The 17,648-nt window shown below is 38.9% G+C and overlaps 1 protein-coding gene across 1 annotated transcript in view; it reads right to left on the reverse strand.

Moving 5' to 3' along the window:
• LOC142375061 (serine/threonine-protein kinase D3-like) overlaps positions 1–16,379 on the reverse strand; it is a 63,282-nt gene extending 46,903 nt beyond the window's left edge. Inside the window, exons 1-2 of the mRNA XM_075458980.1 lie at positions 16,105–16,379; positions 13,278–13,908 (exon numbers count right to left, since the gene is read on the reverse strand). Coding sequence (XP_075315095.1) covers positions 13,278–13,574 — 297 coding nt within the window. The 5' untranslated portion in view covers positions 13,575–13,908; positions 16,105–16,379. The remainder of the gene's footprint in view (positions 1–13,277; positions 13,909–16,104) is intronic.
• Between the last annotated feature and the right edge of the window lie 1,269 nt (positions 16,380–17,648).

Consider the following 17,648-nt stretch of genomic DNA (forward strand, 5'->3'; position numbering starts at 1 on the left):
TTTTATCGCGCATTAACTCAGGTTTTATTGTTGTAAAGGTCTGCTGCTCACAGGCTTTTATTCTGTAAAAGTCTGTTGCTCACAGGCTTTTATTTTGTAAAAGTCTGTTGCTCACAGGCTTTTATTCTGTAAAAGTCTGCTGCTGTCTGCTGTGGAACAGGAAAAGAAAGTAATCGGCGGATCCACCAAACATGGAGAAGGGTACGGAACTTTTACTCGGCCATTTTCATGTTAAAGTTCTTCCAGACGGCGGAGTCGACAGAACCAAAGTCATCTGTAAACACTGCCAAGTTGAATTGTCTTCTCAGCGTAGTAGTTCCAGTCTAAAATATCACTTAAAGGCAAAACACACAACTGATAGCAGCAAGTCATTCAAGGAAACAGACAGTGGAGCGAGGCTTCTACATAAAAACTACAGAAAGATGCTGATGTTAAAAGTGTGTTTGCACAACAAATGTTATGGCACTTTCATTCATATGGCAGCACATTTAAAATAAAGCTAAATGCTAAAAGCTATACACTACTTTTGGATTCATTTTTGGATTCTGCGTACAAATGCGATTAATCGTGATTAATCAGGGAAATCATGTGATTAATTAGATTAAACATTTTAATCGTCGCCCAGCCCTAATTATTATCTTTTTATTTGGCTTCTCTTTTGGGATTTTATGAGTATATTTTAAATTTTATAAGTCGTCTAAAGTCATTCACGATAATTTGGATGCAGTCCTTCATTACTCTTTATTTCTTATAATAATTCAACTGTATTCATTCTTATCTCATTTCATTCATACTGCTACAACCCAACTATTCTCCCTTTCAGGATCATTCCTCCATCACTTCCATCACAAACTAAATGCTAAAAGCTACACACTACTTTTGAATTAATTTTAATCGTTGCCCAGCCCTAGTAGCATCTTTTTTCCTGAACTTAATCAAGTAGTTTTGTTGCCAAAAAACATACACGAAGCCCTGAAAATAACCAGGAAAATATGAGTAACTAGTTGGGAAATAATGTCGGAGGCAGCTGAAAGAAAAAGGAGGTCCAGCTGCCTACTTTATGAGACATTTCATGACTTCATAGTTTAATAGACATGGTTATCTGGTTGTGATTCACCATGCGTACAGATAAACCCACTCAAAAAAAAACAATGAGACAAGCGTCCCTAACCACACGGATCCTGAGTCAGTACGGATGTGTGTGCGTCTGAGCTCAGCTGCTGCACGTTAAGTTGTCCTCAGTGCATTAAAAGTGCTGCCAAATAATCACAAAACACATGAAGACGGCACAGATGGCACTCCTCTGAAAGTTCTGCTTCTCCCACACAACTCGCGTAAACGTACGATGTCAGTAAACGAACAGATGGTCACCAAAAACTGCAGCAATGCCCCTTTAAAAGGTGCAGCCTCACCTGACAACGAGGATGCAAACGAGCTGCAGATATCCTGGTTAGATTCGACCCGTTAGACAGCCCAAAGTAAATATTAAACCCAGAACCCAATTTCCTTTTCCGATCAGATGACATCAGCTGAGTGGAAACGGCCTCTTATCAGGAGGAACAGGTGGAGCAGGTGGAGGAGGCTGAAATCTGATGGAAATCTGATCAGTCGGACGCAAATTAAACATTCTGCATTTAAAAAAAGAAGGTAAACCATGCAGCCTCACAGCAGGGAACTCATTCACAGACTCGGCTACACATTTACAGATCCAAAAACAACTGCACACATTTACAAATGACCTCACTGATCTTTGAAACTGGATCCGATCGCTCTTCTTTGCTGTGGAACAGCGACGCATGCAGCAGTAGTACCAGTTTGCCTGGTTTGAAAGGCCATCAGCACTGGCATGTTCCCTTGCAGGGTCTCTGGGATGAAGCTCCGTCCAATGAGTCTGGTACCTGTGGCAGCCATACGTGCCCACGCCATAACACCCCCACCACCGTGCTTAACAGAGGAGCTGCTATGCTTTGGATCTTGGGCTGCCATCACTCTGATGCAGGTTCATCTGGGTCCGGTCTGTCCAGAACACCTTTTTCCAGAACTCTGCAGCTCCTTTACGGACTTTGTGGCTAACTAGAGGTTAGCATGTAGCAGTGTAGCCTCCGTGTTTAACAGAGGAGCTGCTCTGCTTTAGATCTTGGGCTCCACACTTTCTTCCTGCCATCACTCTGATGCAGGTTAATCTGGGTCCGGTCTGTCCAGAACACCTTTTTTCCAGAACTCTGCAGCTCCTTTACGGACTTTGTGGCTAACTAGCGGTTAGCATATAGCAGTTAGCATGTAGCGGTTAGCATGTAGCAGTGTAGCCTCCGTGTTTAACAGAGGAGCTGCTCTGCTTTGGATCTTGGGCTCCACACTTTCTTCCTGCCATCACTCTGATGCAGGTTAATCTGGGTCCGGTCTGTCCAGAACACCTTTTTTCCAGAACTCTGCAGCTCCTTTACGGACTTTGTGGCTAACTAGCGGTTAGCATATAGCAGTTAGCATGTAGCGGTTAGCATGTAGCAGTGTAGCCTCCGTGTTTAACAGAGGAGCTGCTATGCTTTGGATCTTGGGCTCCACACTTTCTTCCTGCCATCACTCTGATGCAGGTTAATCTGGGTCCGGTCTGTCCAGAACACCTTTTTTCCAGAACTCTGCAGCTCCTTTAAGGACTTTGTGGCTAACTAGCGGTTAGCATATAGCGGTTAGCATGTAGCGGTTAGCATGTAACATGGATTATTTTATGAATAATTATGATTACAATTAATTGAATTGCAATTGGCTTGAATTGGACTTTATTATCCAAGTGCCTTGAGGTGACATTTGTTGTATTTGGCGCTATATAAATAAAAATTAATTGAATTGAATGTAGCCTCTGTGTTTCTATTCATGAATTCTTCTGTGGACAGTTTTTTCGGGCCTTTGAGGATTCTTCTGTCTTCCTTGGCCTACCAGAGCATCCTTTCTGCTTAATGATCTTCCAAACAGCTCATGTTGGTGATCCTAAGGTTTGACTCATGTCTCTGATGGTTTCATTCTTGTTTTCCAGCCTAACAACACTGGAAAAAATCAAAGTCTTACCAAGTATATTTGTCTCCTTTCTAGTCAAAATATCTCATTACACTTAATATCAGACACAACTGCCTAACAAGTTCTATTTCAGACAGATATAGGGACTTGTTTGAAGACAATACATCTGGAATATCTTGTTAAATGAAAAAGTCTTATTCATCAGTCGTATTAAACAAGCTTTTTTTGACGTTTGAAGAGGTTTTTAAGCTAATTTCAAGATCAATTTTATCTCAAAAGTCCCAAATATCACATTTTATTTCAAGAAATCTTGACAAGCCGATTTTTACTAGTTCCATTGGCAGTTTTTTTTTTTGCTTATTTCAAGCAAAAACATCTTTTATTTGTTGTTTTTCTTACTTATTTTTGGAGGGGCATTTTTTCCAGTGAACAGCTTCTCTCCTCATGTTGAACAGCTACAGAAACAGGTCGAGGTATCTTATCCCTATCACACCTATGAAGTTTGAGGTGAACATTCAGATCCAGCATCCAAATTACAACACAGTTCATTCCTTCTGCTTCATTACAAACGTCTGACATTTTAGCAGAATGCCAACAGCTCAGATTATACAACTCTGAGCAACGCTGCAATGGATAAAAAGGATTTTACAACGCCATTAAGAGCCAGACAGCAGTTACATCTTACGTTCAGGGTCGGAGTTCAACTCCAAACGACCGGTGATATACACATATATTGAATTTAAAAAGTTAATCCAGGATTTCACGAAAGTTAAAAGAGCTGAAGAGTCACAAAGACGCTGCTAATGTGTTTCGATTCAACATCTTTCATAAGAGGAGGTAAAAGACGGGATTAAACCTCTTCGCTTTGCATGAAATCGCAGTAAAAAAAACGGCCATATTAAATTACACAAATACACTTGCTTTCCTTCTTTCTGGGTCAGCTTGGCTGTATTTTTCCTCCTTAATTCACCAAACTTATATAAACACAATTATATCTTTGTTGAATGGCTGGATATAGGCCATTTTTATTTAGTTTCTACCACAAAAAGTGTAAAAGAAAATCAGGATTTTGTCGTTTTTCTGCTGTTGAACTCGTCTGAAATTGCCTTTTGACTACGTCTGATCACTAATTGATCTTTTTCTCAGTTTTGAGGCAGGAAGAAAGTGAAAATGGAGGCTGATAAAAACCGATTCACCGCGTCCTTGAACATCCAGCAAACACGAGACATAACAGCTGCACATCTCCTTCGAATCTCCATCTGACGCCCAAAGGTCTCATGTTCCTGTGACCTCTGGCGTGTTTATTTATACGTTTATTTGTAAGTTTGGAACTCGTTTACCACCAAGTCTTCAGCTAATTATCTGGAGGAAACCGACTGTGTTGTAATGTGGTGATTAGGATTCTCGAATGTGGTGGATCAGGGGAGCAGTTTTAGCTTTCTGGGCATCCAGAAAGAACCGGGTTTCGAGTCCACCGAGCGGAACAAAACATAAGGGAACATTTCACGTTAGCATTTTAGCAGAAATCAGTCGCCTTGTTAGCCGAGGCTCGGGCTGTTCTCCCAACTTTGGACAAAAAGTGGCTCATTTCTGTTAAAAAAGGCTTGGTTTTGTTGGTTTGACTTGTGGTAAAGATGTCTTTTTTGCCTTTTTAAATAGTTAATATTGCAAAAGTATTTATTTTTTTAGCTACTCGATTAATCGATGGATTACCTTAATAATGGATTAAACCAGGCTAAGTTCTTCCACAGAGAAGAACGGACATTAAATCTCCAACACTTCCAGTTTTTAATCAGTTTTCACAGCATCGTTAAACTGTATTTTCTTATTTCTTTTAGATAACAAAACGATCACAGCACAACTCGAGTCTCACATTACGTCCAGTATCTGACAGAGATGGGAAAACACGTTTGACTGGATAATAATTAAGCAGCATTAAACAGTCGATAAGTGATCTTTCTCTCTCAAAATCAAGCGAAATGTGTAATTATCACAGTTTACCTCGTTCAGAACTGCACATTTCACACATTTCTTCTGACTTTCGACTGAATTAAAACCTTTTGAAATATACAGGCCAACAATCTTTAAAGATTTCATCTAAAAACCAAATCATTAAACTATTCATTTACATTTGAGCCGTTATTTCCTGATCGCTGATCTTTTAATCGGGATCTCTTATCAATCCAGAGCTGGATGTGTGAGCACCGAGTGCGTTTTCAAATCAACAGAGCAGATTCACTCATTCATTGCGATTTTAATCACTTCAGGGACTGTTCTGAGGTCAACTTTTACTTTTATATGCACACAAACAAAAGGGAAATCTAAGCTAAAGTTGATAATGTGACATGAAATCCTTCAGGGTGGCTTTTCTTTTAACAGCAGAGCGTTTAAAAGCTCCGTAGGCGGGCCGAGAGTCCACGAAACAACACCAACGTTGCCGTCTCTTTCTCCCTCTCCATCAGCGACCAGCGTTCGCTCCTCCACCTGAACCTACCACCGCCTGGCCTTGGTAACCATGGGAACCGGCAGTGTGGAGAACGCGCCCCTTACATCACCGCGGCGACACAGAGAGATGCGGTTTTAAATCATAATCCCTCTTTGTTCACGCATTTACATGGTTTTCCGTCCTCTGCCGCGCGTTCACGCGGCTGCGAAGATGCGACCGTACAATGAGCGCGGAAATTAGGAGCCAGGAGACGCATTAAAATGCGAATATATCTCATCCCCACACGTCTGGCTGGTTTTCTTGTTGTAAAATACATGCATTTTGAAGTGTCTGCTTTTGTTCGCGGGGTCCTTACATATGGATGTTGCATCATCACCCCACAGGAGCCGAGTTTATGGCGTTTATTATGCAAGTCTGATGATAATGAAGGCAACAAGTGCTTTTTACTCAGAATATAAAGCCAGCAGAGCTCTGAGATCCAAGGACTCAGGCCAGCTGGTCCAGTCCAGAGTCCAGACTAAACATGGAGAAGCAGCATTTAGCTGTTATGCTGCAAACAAGTGGAACAAACTGCCAGTGGAGATTAAACTTTCACCAAATGGAGACATTTTTAAATCCAGGTTAAAAACATTTCTGTTCTCATGTGTCTATGCATGAAATCTGCACGCTATCTTTGAACTTATCTGGACTGTTGCTTGTTTTTAAATTCATTTAAATGATTTTATTTGTTTCTCTTTACATTATTTTATGTATTTTTAATGCTTCTTCCACTCCCTGCTGCAATGCTTTTATTTTATGTAAAGCACTTTGAATTGTTTTGTACATGAAATGTGCTACAAATAAATTTGATTTGATTCCCTCGAGTCTTTCTTTGCATTTATTAAAATTTTCTGAGCTTTTTTTCTGTGAAAAAACACAGATTTCTGAAGCGCTTTTCTGTGCTGCTGGAAGGACTTCTTTCATTTTTTTGTACCCGTTGGAGCAGCTGATTGAGCTCGCAGAAGCCCAAGAAATGCCTGGAATAAGACGCCCAAATCAAGATGAGTGGAAGAGGAGACGTCTAGGAGCCAGAGCAGGAACCAAATGGAGGGAAAAGGAGGAGGAGGTTTAAAGTGGATGAGCTTGGAGCCCTGATGAGAACACGGCAGGAATATCAGGAAGATACCTGGCTGCAGGAACAGCTCTAACAGCTCTCTGCTCAGCTTTAAAACTATCCGGGCAGACAGAGGCTGTGTTCGAAACCGCATACTTCTCCTACTACTCATACTAACTTTTTGAGTTAGTATGCCAGTTTGAGTCAGCCAGAAGTTCCCGGATGCGTACTAGATTCTCTGAAATGTTGGGTATGCATCATGAGGTTACTACTCATACTCAAACAACCCAAGATGCAACGTAACGTGACGTCGCCGATCGTCATTTCCTGTCAAAACGGCAGTTTCAAGCTAGTTACAATGAGGGTAGGTTCACTTCCTGTTTTCAAAACAAAAGCACCAGTTGTATGGTAATGGCTTTCCCTATGATAAAAGGCAACGGGTATTTTATTTTGTGAAAATAACAGGAAGTGCGTTGCTCACCGGCTGTTTACAAAATTGTAAACAGCCGGTATTTTGTCAGGTTTTCAACACGTTGGGGATCTAAACGACTACTTTCTCACCTGAAAATGTTTCAAATGTTGCTAAAGTTTACAGAGTTTAGAGCTTAAGAGAAATCAGCTTCAGGCCGGCTGATTTCGGCTCGGGCAGGAGCGAAATGCATTGTGGGTAAACGCTCTGCATACTGTCTGATCGATGAGTATGCAGTATGCAAGTATGTAGTATGCAGTATGTAGTATGTAGTATGTAGTATGCAGTATGTAGTATACAGTATGTAGTATGTAGTATGCAGTATGTAGTATGCAGTATGTAGTATGTAGTATGCAGTATGTAGTATGCAGTATGTAGTATACAGTATGAAGTATGTAGTATGCAGTATACAGTATGTAGTATGCAGTATGTAGTATGCAGTATGCAGTATGTAGTATGCAGTATGCAGTATGCAGTATGTAGTATGTAGTATGCAGTATGCAGTATGTAGTATACAGTATGTAGTATGTAGGATGTAGTATGTAGTATGCGGTTTCGAACACAGACTGAGACTGCCGACAGAGCGGTAACAGGAAAGGAGGAGGATCACAGAGTCACCTGCTAACGCTGTGTGTGACATCATCAGCTAAGCTGTTGCTAAGCTACAGAAACAACACCCCAACCCACTGATGGAGACCTTCCTCTCTGCTACACTTCAACTTTCTACAGATTTGTCAGCTGATTTACGTTTTATTTTCTTATTCATCTATCAAATTAGATTATTTTATAAATAATTAATAATGATTACAATGAATTGAATTCCAATTGGTTAGATGACATTTGTTGTATTTGGCGCTATATAAACGAAAATGAATTGAATCTATTAAAAAAAAGCACATCTTTGCTAATAATTAATTTCCTTTTGGGGGATTGATAAACTAACCAACAGTTAAGTTGACTGAAGATGTGTGTTCCCTCACAGGTGAGTTCCACCTTTTTCCACTTTAACAACTTTTCGTCGAGTGTTTTGTTTTTGATTTAGAACAAAAGATCAGATCAACTTATCGACCCACGCTTGATTAGAACAGTAAGCTCCGGTTTTCAACATCACTTACGAGTGAAAAACAGGATGGAGCCATTACTCATTTCTGCACCCGAGCGGACTGCATGTCCACTCCAGAGCTGCTCCTGGACTATATTTATGTTATCGCGCCTCTGAAGCATCAAAAAAACCTCCCAAGGTGCAAGTGAGAACTCTCTGTGGGTGCATGACTGTCACTTAAATATAACACGAGCCGACTGAAAATACCGAACAAAGAGTTTTATTACACAATCCGGGGATGGACCGTGTGCACAATGGAGGGGCGAGTGTGGTGACCTGCCAGGGAGGGGAACTTCCCTATAGCTCCCCACTCCTCCCACACACACTGCAGCAGAGCAATGACATAACCACATAACTTCATTATGCAAACACAAAAGGAGGAAAAAGAACATTTCGGTAGTGATGTCATTTTGTAGGCCAACCTGGGGATTGTTCCCACCGAGGGTTCCTGCTGAGATGTCTGCTTTGTTTGGATCCGAGTTCATGTCAACAAACTGGCATCACATCATCTGCGACGCCATCTTTAAGCGTCACATGATTCAGTCCGACTCCGACTGCTGGGGGTCACGATTTAAAAACGATTCCAAGTTATCGCAGAACTCCAATGTCACTTTCTTTAAATCTACTGCATGTAAAACAGCAGAATTAAGCTTTAACGGAGGGTGAGATAGTCGAGGTTTATCCAAGTTTGACACGTTTTTAAATTTCGATAAAGTACGTCAAACATATAACAATTTAAATCAAATTAAGTTTAGGCATGTAAGCCCACCTAGTGCATCCGTAGCAATAAAAAGGTTCTTAAACACAGAATCCCATTAGAAATTAAATGAGAATCAGAGTTAAAAAAACATTTAAACAACACGCTGTAATACTGAAGTGGAAAAACTACAATATGAGTAATTTCATGATTCAATCTGTTGCAGAGTCTGTAATAACTTTCCTGATTTAAAAGAACAACATGACAGCACGGCCGTCTGTCAGCGGCTCGACTTCAGGCTGGTTTGTTGCTGTGGGTGCTGATGGAGGACGATGCGAGCCCTGGTATCTGTGCACATCAAATGAGAATCCTCCAGCTTGTTCTTCCTCAGACTATTGGGTTTGGGAAACCCAAGCCGACTTTAACTACTACTTTAACCAACTTTAAATGAGCTAACTGGCATCCTGGAGCTTCCTGAACGACATTATTAACATGGTATAAACACCCAAAGACGCGTGCGGAAAGGCAACCTTAACAAAGTTTACCAAAAGAAAAAGGAAGCTTTTCTAATTGTGAGAATGCTTTAGGGCACAAAAATCACAAAATTCCTTCAACCAATACTTTAGCAACAGTTTTTACTGCTAAAATTAAACTATTTTCAGCTTTTTTAGCACGGTCAGCTATCCCCATTCAGCTCATAAGCATTCTCACTGCTGTTTCGCAGGAACAGCTCTTTCGAGTTATTATTATTCCGCCAGTTTTCGGCACACAACTACTCCTGCATACTTTCAGCTATTTCTACAATTTTGGTATCATAACGTTCAGCTCTTTCAGAGGATTCTTTTTATATTTTTTGGTGTTTTTAACTTTTACACTTTTTAAGATATTCAACTTTTATTCAAATTTTCCTGTCATTCAAATGAATGGGAAACTGCTTTCAGCTCTTCTAAAGCTTCCTCCTCTTTCCAACCTAACTATTTCTGCATGATTTCAGCTAGAGACACCATTCAAACTTTAAATGGGTCACAAGACATTCAGCTATTACCAAATTGTTTCAGCTTTTTCAAATCTTCAGCCAATTTTGAAATATGACAGTTTCAAAAACATGAACATTTTGCTCCTTCTTGATTTTTATGAATGAGCACACAGTTGAGTGCGTGCTAATAAGTTTCAACTTTTTCAGTTTTTTCAAACAAATTCCTCTAACTTTCATACAGTTTAACTTAGAGAAGCAAATTATACCTTAAAATGTAGGAAAATGTGTCCTCTTTCAGCCAATGTAACTACTAAAGAGCTCACATTTACAGAATTTTAGTTATGAGCCTTGAACTGAGACCAACCTCTCAAATTCTCTGACTAACTCCAATGTTAAGTTTGGTAGTACACAAAAAAAAAAAAAATCACAAAATTCCTTCAACCAAAACAGTTTTTACTGCTAAAATTGAACTATTTTCAGCTTTTTTTAGCATGGTCAGCTATCCCCATTCAGCTCATAAGCATTCTCACAAACTCTTTCTAGTTTGCATTCAGGTTTCAGGTGACCAAATGTCTCTAGCGTTGCTTTAAGAGAAAAAGAAACAGGATCCAGAGTTCGTAGACACATTCTCAACCTTACAAGTTCATCAGTAATATCAGAGAGACGTCAGAGAGCAGCGCTGAGAAGCAAACTGACCACCCCTGCTGCGTATCCAGCAACAAACAGCTGTGAAACAGGAAGCCGACAGCGCTGACACTGCAGCACCAACCAGGAAGTGACATTCCCTGAGAAGACTTTTCCTCTGCTGAGGCACAGCTATGTCGAGAGAGAGTGGGCCATAAGCACAGTGAGTGACAGATCATTCTCACAGTCAGTCAATGAAAGCATCAGTCAGCTGATCGATGAGCCCCTGAAGGATTCAAAATGGAACAACAGTGAGAATACAGCAAGTTGATTTAAGGTGAACCCACTTAGTTGGCTGCAAAAATTGTTGTGTGGATGTGTTTGAGGACGTCGCTGCAGAATGCGTTTAGAGCTGTAAACACAGGTGGTGCGTAAACCCAGAAAACCAGTAGATGCTCAGAGATAAGGCTGAGCTCAGAGCGGATGTCTGAACTACATACGAGGCTTGACAATGAGCTCAGACAAGAAGTCGCATCAGGCTTACAAACAGCAACAATGGCTGTGCAATAACCAGCGCTACTGTTACATATTCTATTTATGTCTTATCTTATGATAAAGGGGCCGATCATACTACTGTTTCAGGCTCTAATATATGACCTCAGACAACTTCTAAATGTCAAACTTGAGACTCGATGACTTGAATGACTTGAGTGTTTAGCATCTAGCATAACTTCTAACTTTGTTCATCATTTGAAGATCCATTCTGACCAGTAAGTGCTCGTCAAATTAGCTAATATTATCCTGTTAGCCTAGTCAGTAGTTAGCTAACGTTAGCTTGATATGATACGGGGTGGACAGGTTGGACACATTGGCCAATGATGGTTACTGACAGTTACTTATATCTTTGTCTTTTCACTTTATTAAGATCAGATTCTGCAGGTAAAATTTCAATAATAAGGTGACTTGACCAAGAAAAAATTAATTGAGACTTGAAAGCTAAGACTTGGGACTTACTTGAGACTTGAAAGCTAAGACTTGAGACTTACTTGAGACGTGAAAGCTAAGACTTGAGACTTAATTGAGACTTGAAAGCTAAGACTTGAGACTTAATTGAGACTTGAAAGCTAAGACTTGAGACTTATTTGAGACTTGAAAGCTAAGACTTGGGACTTACTTGAGACTTGAAAGCTAAGACTTGAGACTTAATTGAGACTTGAAAGCTAAGACTTGAGACTTATTTGAGACTTGAAAGCTAAGACTTGAGACTTATTTGAGACTTGAAAGCTTAGACTTGAGACTTATTTGAGACTTGAAAGCTAAGACTTGAGACTTATTTGAGACTTGAAAGCTAAGACTTGAGACTTAATTGAGACTTGAAAGCTAAGACTTGGGACTTACTTGAAACTTGAAAGCTAAGACTTGGGACTTACTTGAGACTTGAAAGCTAAGACTTGGGACTTGAAAGCTAAGACTTGAGACTTATTTGAGACTTGAAAGCTAAGACTTGAGACTTAATTGAGACTTGAAAGCTAAGACTTGAGACTTACTTGAAACTTGAAAGCTAAGACTTGAGACTTATTTGAGACTTGAAAGCTAAGACTTGAGACTTAATTGAGACTTGAAAGCTTAGACTTGGGACTTACTTGAGACTTGAAAGCTAAGACTTGAGACTTAATTGAGACTTGAAAGCTAAGACTTGAGACTTACTTGAAACTTGAAAGCTAAGACTTGAGACTTACTTGAAACTTGAAAGCTAAGACTTGAGACTTATTTGAGACTTGAAAGCTAAGACTTGAGACTTAATTGAGACTTGAAAGCTAAGACTTGGGACTTACTTGAAACTTGAAAGCTAAGACTTGGGACTTACTTGAGACTTGAAAGCTAAGACTTGGGACTTGAAAGCTAAGACTTGAGACTTATTTGAGACTTGAAAGCTAAGACTTGAGACTTAATTGAGACTTGAAAGCTAAGACTTGAGACTTACTTGAAACTTGAAAGCTAAGACTTGAGACTTATTTGAGACTTGAAAGCTAAGACTTGAGACTTAATTGAGACTTGAAAGCTTAGACTTGGGACTTACTTGAGACTTGAAAGCTAAGACTTGAGACTTAATTGAGACTTGAAAGCTAAGACTTGAGACTTACTTGAAACTTGAAAGCTAAGACTTGAGACTTACTTGAAACTTGAAAGCTAAGACTTGGGACTTGCACATGTGTGACTTGGTCCCATCTCTGCCACATACTCAAAATGGAGAGAAGAATGAAGAGCTTTTGTGTTTGGTTAGGTAGCAATCAGATTCTGCAGGTAAAATTGCAAAAATAAGATGACTTGACCAAGAAAAAATTACTTGAGACTTGAAAGCTAAGACTTGAGACTTACTTGAGACTTGAAAGCTAAGACTTGAGACTTACTTGAGACTTGAAAGCTAAGACTTGGGACTTACTTGAGACTTGAAAGCTAAGACTTGGGACTTACTTGAGACTTGAAAGCTAAGACTTGGGACTTACTTGAGACTTGAAAGCTAAGACTTGAGACTTACTTGAGACTTGAAAGCTAAGACTTGGGACTTAATTGAGACTTGAAAGCTAAGACTTGAGACTTACTTGAGACTTGAAAGCTAAGACTTGGGACTTACTTGAGACTTGAAAGCTAAGACTTGAGACTTACTTGAGACGTGAAAGCTAAGACTTGAGACTTAATTGAGACTTGAAAGCTAAGACTTGAGACTTACTTGAAACTTGGGACTTGCACATGTGTGACTTGGTCCCATCTCTGCCACATACTCAAAATGGAGAGAAGAGGGAAGAGCTTTTGTGTTTGGTTAGCTAGCAATCAGATAAAGGAGTTAAAAACTTTACCTTCTGATCCACGATGGAGCAGACGAGCTCCCGGACGGCGGACAGCGACAGGTCCCCGGGGTCCAGGGTGACCATCTCCCTGGTGGGTCCGATCTGAAGCAGAAAGGAGATGCCCTGCAAAGACCCCCGCGAGTTGGTGGGGCTGGGGCCCGTCTGGCTGCCGTTGGACAGCCGGCCGCAGACTGTGGCCGGCGGGCTGGGCGACGGCGACGGCGTGGGGGGGGCTGGATGCTGAGAGAGGGTCGGGAAAGACCTCGGCGAGGCGAGTGGGGGCGGTGGGCTGTTATCAGCTGACATGGTCCGCTATCTGTGACGTCGCTCTGGCAGGAGAAAGGCCGTGTGGGTGAACGACATCAAAAAACTCGTCTCAGTTCACATTTCTCACGGATGAAATCGCGCTTCTTCTCGCCGCCGAGCATCTCCCTCCCCCGAGTTAAAACCAAACAAATCACAGTGGCAAAAAGGTCAGGTCTGTGTTCAGATTAAGAGTTTTAAGTCACAGCTGAATCCTCAGCGAACCCCGCAGGCCTCCCGCTGGATCAGACTGTTGATTGTGAGCCGCGCCGGAAAGAAAACAGCCATGAAATGCTGCAGATCTGCACTTCCTCTTTTGCTGTTTCAGTTACAGCATCTGTTGAGAAGAAAAGAGAGGATGTTCGAGGGTTAGGGCCAAAAGTTCAGCCCTCAAACTGTAAAGTCTGGATAGTTACCAAGAGAAAAATATACACATCTTAAATGCCTTTTTTGGTATTATTATATATATATATATATATTATAATTAATTGGTATCATTTTTGTTGTTGTTAATATACATCATTGTAAATATTTATAATTTTTTGAGCTACTTGACTTATTTGAATTTCCCCCATCGGGGGATGAATAAAGTATTTTTCTATTCTATTCTTTATGCTGATTGATTTGTTTGAACAAATTTACTCAAAAGAGGGTAAAAAAAAATAGTCTAATTTAAGTTATTTTGATGTGATGCTTTAAAACGTTGGAGATTATCCGTCTCATCCCATCATTAACTGGCTTATTGGCTCACAATGGAAGTTTATGAAGTTCGGACAATACAGAAAAGCGTGAATACAGTCACTCTAACACAGGGCTAGCTGGGGAACTAGCCTTAACTAGCGCTATTTACCAGTTTACCCCCATTTTACTCTATTTTAAAAAATCAAATTTAATCCTCCAGCATGCAAGTATCATAAAGAGTAGTTCTTATCTGATCAATGACTTATTCATTATATGTTTAAACATGTAATGCAACGATATGTCTAGGTACTGCTAGCTAGGGAGATAGCTTTAACTACCACTAATTCACTCATTTAAATCCGTTTTGTCAAATTTAATGCTCCAACATGTAAATATCAGGTGTAATTTTTATCTAAATAGCATTTGTTTAAATATAAAATACACTAATCCCACCCTAGCTTGTAACTGCTAACTGGGGAGCTAGCCTTAACTGAAGCTAACTTACAAATTTACTTGTGTTTTTCCGTATTTTAACAAATCAAATTTGATGCACCGTCATGCAACTATTATACGGTTTAATTTTTGTCTGAGTAACTAATAAACCTGCCTTATATGTGTTTAGATGTAGAATGCAATGATTCCACTCTAGCTAGTTACTGCTAGTTGTTGAGCTAGCATTAACTAGCACTATATAGCATTTTGCTATATTCTAAGAAATCATATTCAATATTTCAACATTTAAATACCATAAGGTGTCTTTTTTAATTTGATTAGTGAATCAGCTTTACATATGTATACATTTAAAGTGCAATGATTATTCTCTTTAACTGCTAGCTAGGAAGTTAGCCTTAACTAAAGCTAATGTACTCAATTTTCTTTTTACCTTCAACTGTTACTTAAGAATCAATATTTCAGCTCTAAAACATATCATTAACTATTGTTTTATATATTCATATATATTTAATAAAAGTGAGTAAGGTATCATAAATAACACAAAAGGAAAACCCCTCAACTGATCAATTTGAGCTAATTAGCCTAGCTTAGCAAATTAGCAAATTAGCAAAACTCCCTCTCCCTTACATTTACTGACACTGAAGTGATTTATTTCTAAATAACCTATTATTAAATCAGGTATTTCAACTGGTTTTGATCAAATGTTAAGATGTTCAAATTATAGATTATATTTTACATTTCTTCTCAGATTTTCAAAAATCACGTGACAATAGTTTCTGATCAGCCATAAAAAGCATTTATAAGTTAAAAAAAAAGCATCTTACAATTGTCATAAAATCCTTTTTCTTCATTGTTTTAGTTTTCTAACACGCAGCTGTATCAATATAACTGATTAATGCATTAAATATCAAATTAGAGCTATAATATATACACATCTGGTGTAATCTATATCTATGCATCTATTATAATAAATCCCATCTTATTATATCTTATAATATACCTTCATTTGCAGCCAAAGATACCTCAATCGTTTGCCACCAGTAAAGCGAATTTCAAAAAGGTGTTTTTATTGGTTAATTTGGGTAAATGTATCATTTTAACAGAAAAAAAACAGACATACTTCTTATTTTTATGATTTTTGCATTGAAAACGTGTCACGTACATGACAAATCCTAAATATTCAAGCTCCGTTAGACTTTTTTTTTACCCTGTTATCATGAAAACCGCTGTGCGCTGTATCTGAAAACATCTGGATATGGTAAACCTCTGGTGGTTAGATGAGAAAAGCGCTAAAAAAATAACTTATAAGTGAAAAATCAGCAACAGGTTTCCCCTCATTGTTTGTTTTCATGGCATCTAACGCTGATAATGAGGTAATTTAAAGCTTATAAACAGTTACCTCCAGTCCCGCAGAGGTTTCCCCGCTTCGATGAGAGCAGAATCGGGAGGAAAATGCGTTTAACGCCGATCCAGCGGGGCCGACTTTGACGAACACATTCCGGATCCGTCCGAAGCGCTCGGCCCCCCCGGGGCTGGAAGAGCCAGCTGAAGCAGGGAGACGGAACTTTTGGACTTTTTCTGGTCTCGTTTCACGCCAAACTTCTTCTCCGAGGAGCGGCGACACATCCAAACAGCTCCAGCTTCATGCGGATCTGATTAAAGCAGCTGCGAAACAAGCGGAGACAAACTCACACCAGAGAGGTCGAGTTGCGGGCAGGAGGTCTCACTCTGATGGAAAATTTCGTCGCTGTTGAATTCCCTCAGTTTGAATACGTAGTTTTACTCGTCTATTCAGATGGTTTGAAGGAAAAATAAAAATACATAAAAAAATTTTATTGTGGCTGATTAAAACAGAAGGTTTTTCCACAGGTTAACATTTTTTAAATTTTTTTAAAAATGTTTAAAATTACATTACATGTGTTGAATTAGGCTGACAGAGATTTAGCAAATGTAACAAGTCTGTACAAAATTCAAACTCAAACGGAAACTGACATATTCTGAATCTGTGGCAAATTCATGGTGGATAATTATATTATGTGGAAATGTATGGCAAAAATGTGTGAAGAAGCAGCTCATCTGTCTTTTAATAGACAATCTTTGCTCAGCAACACGTTGTCCTTGTTTTCTTAAATTTGTATGTTTTGGCGCCATCTTCTGGTAAAGAGATCACATTACACCAGATGCAATTCTCTTGACTTTATATGAAAATACATTAAAAAAAACACATTTTAAATTATCAATAGCATAATATGATATTATATTCAAACGTAATTAATGATAATAGCTTACTGTGAAAGCCTACGAATGAACTTCATCATTTGAATAATATATTAAGAAAAGACAAGACATCTTTATCGTAATAATGAGCAAAAACAACTTTAATGTTTTGATATAAAGGAATAACCTTGTTGAAAGTATGCCATGAAGAATTAAGGCAGTTCTGAGAGCAAAAAGGGGTCCAACCTTTTACTAGGTGTGCCTAATAAAGTGGCCGGTGAGTGTACATGTGCATTGTGCAAATATTGACATCCAAATGCCACATGATGGACCAATTTCTATCCATAAATGTATTTACTTCACTAATTAAGTAAATAATGTTACACTGATATATTCAAAAAGTAAGAGTTGAGTGTTGAAGTGTGTGTTTAGTTAATTATTAATTATTAATTAATAAATGATTATTTTTAGTGGGTTTTTAATTATTTTTATAATTTTTATTATTTTTTTATTATTATTATTTTCATTTTTTATTATTTTTTAATGATTTTATTGACTTCTTGTGATTTTATGTAGCTGTGAAGCACTTTGAATTGCCTTGTGTACGAATTGTGCTCTATAAACAAAATTGCCATTATGAGCAAGTTTAATGTTAAAAAAATACTCTAAAAAGTTCTTAATCAGAAAGAAAATAGTTACACATTTATGTGTGTGTGTTTTCCATCA

The sequence above is a fragment of the Odontesthes bonariensis genome, chromosome 24, assembly GCF_027942865.1.
Source record: "Odontesthes bonariensis isolate fOdoBon6 chromosome 24, fOdoBon6.hap1, whole genome shotgun sequence".
NCBI lineage: Eukaryota > Metazoa > Chordata > Actinopteri > Atheriniformes > Atherinopsidae > Odontesthes > Odontesthes bonariensis.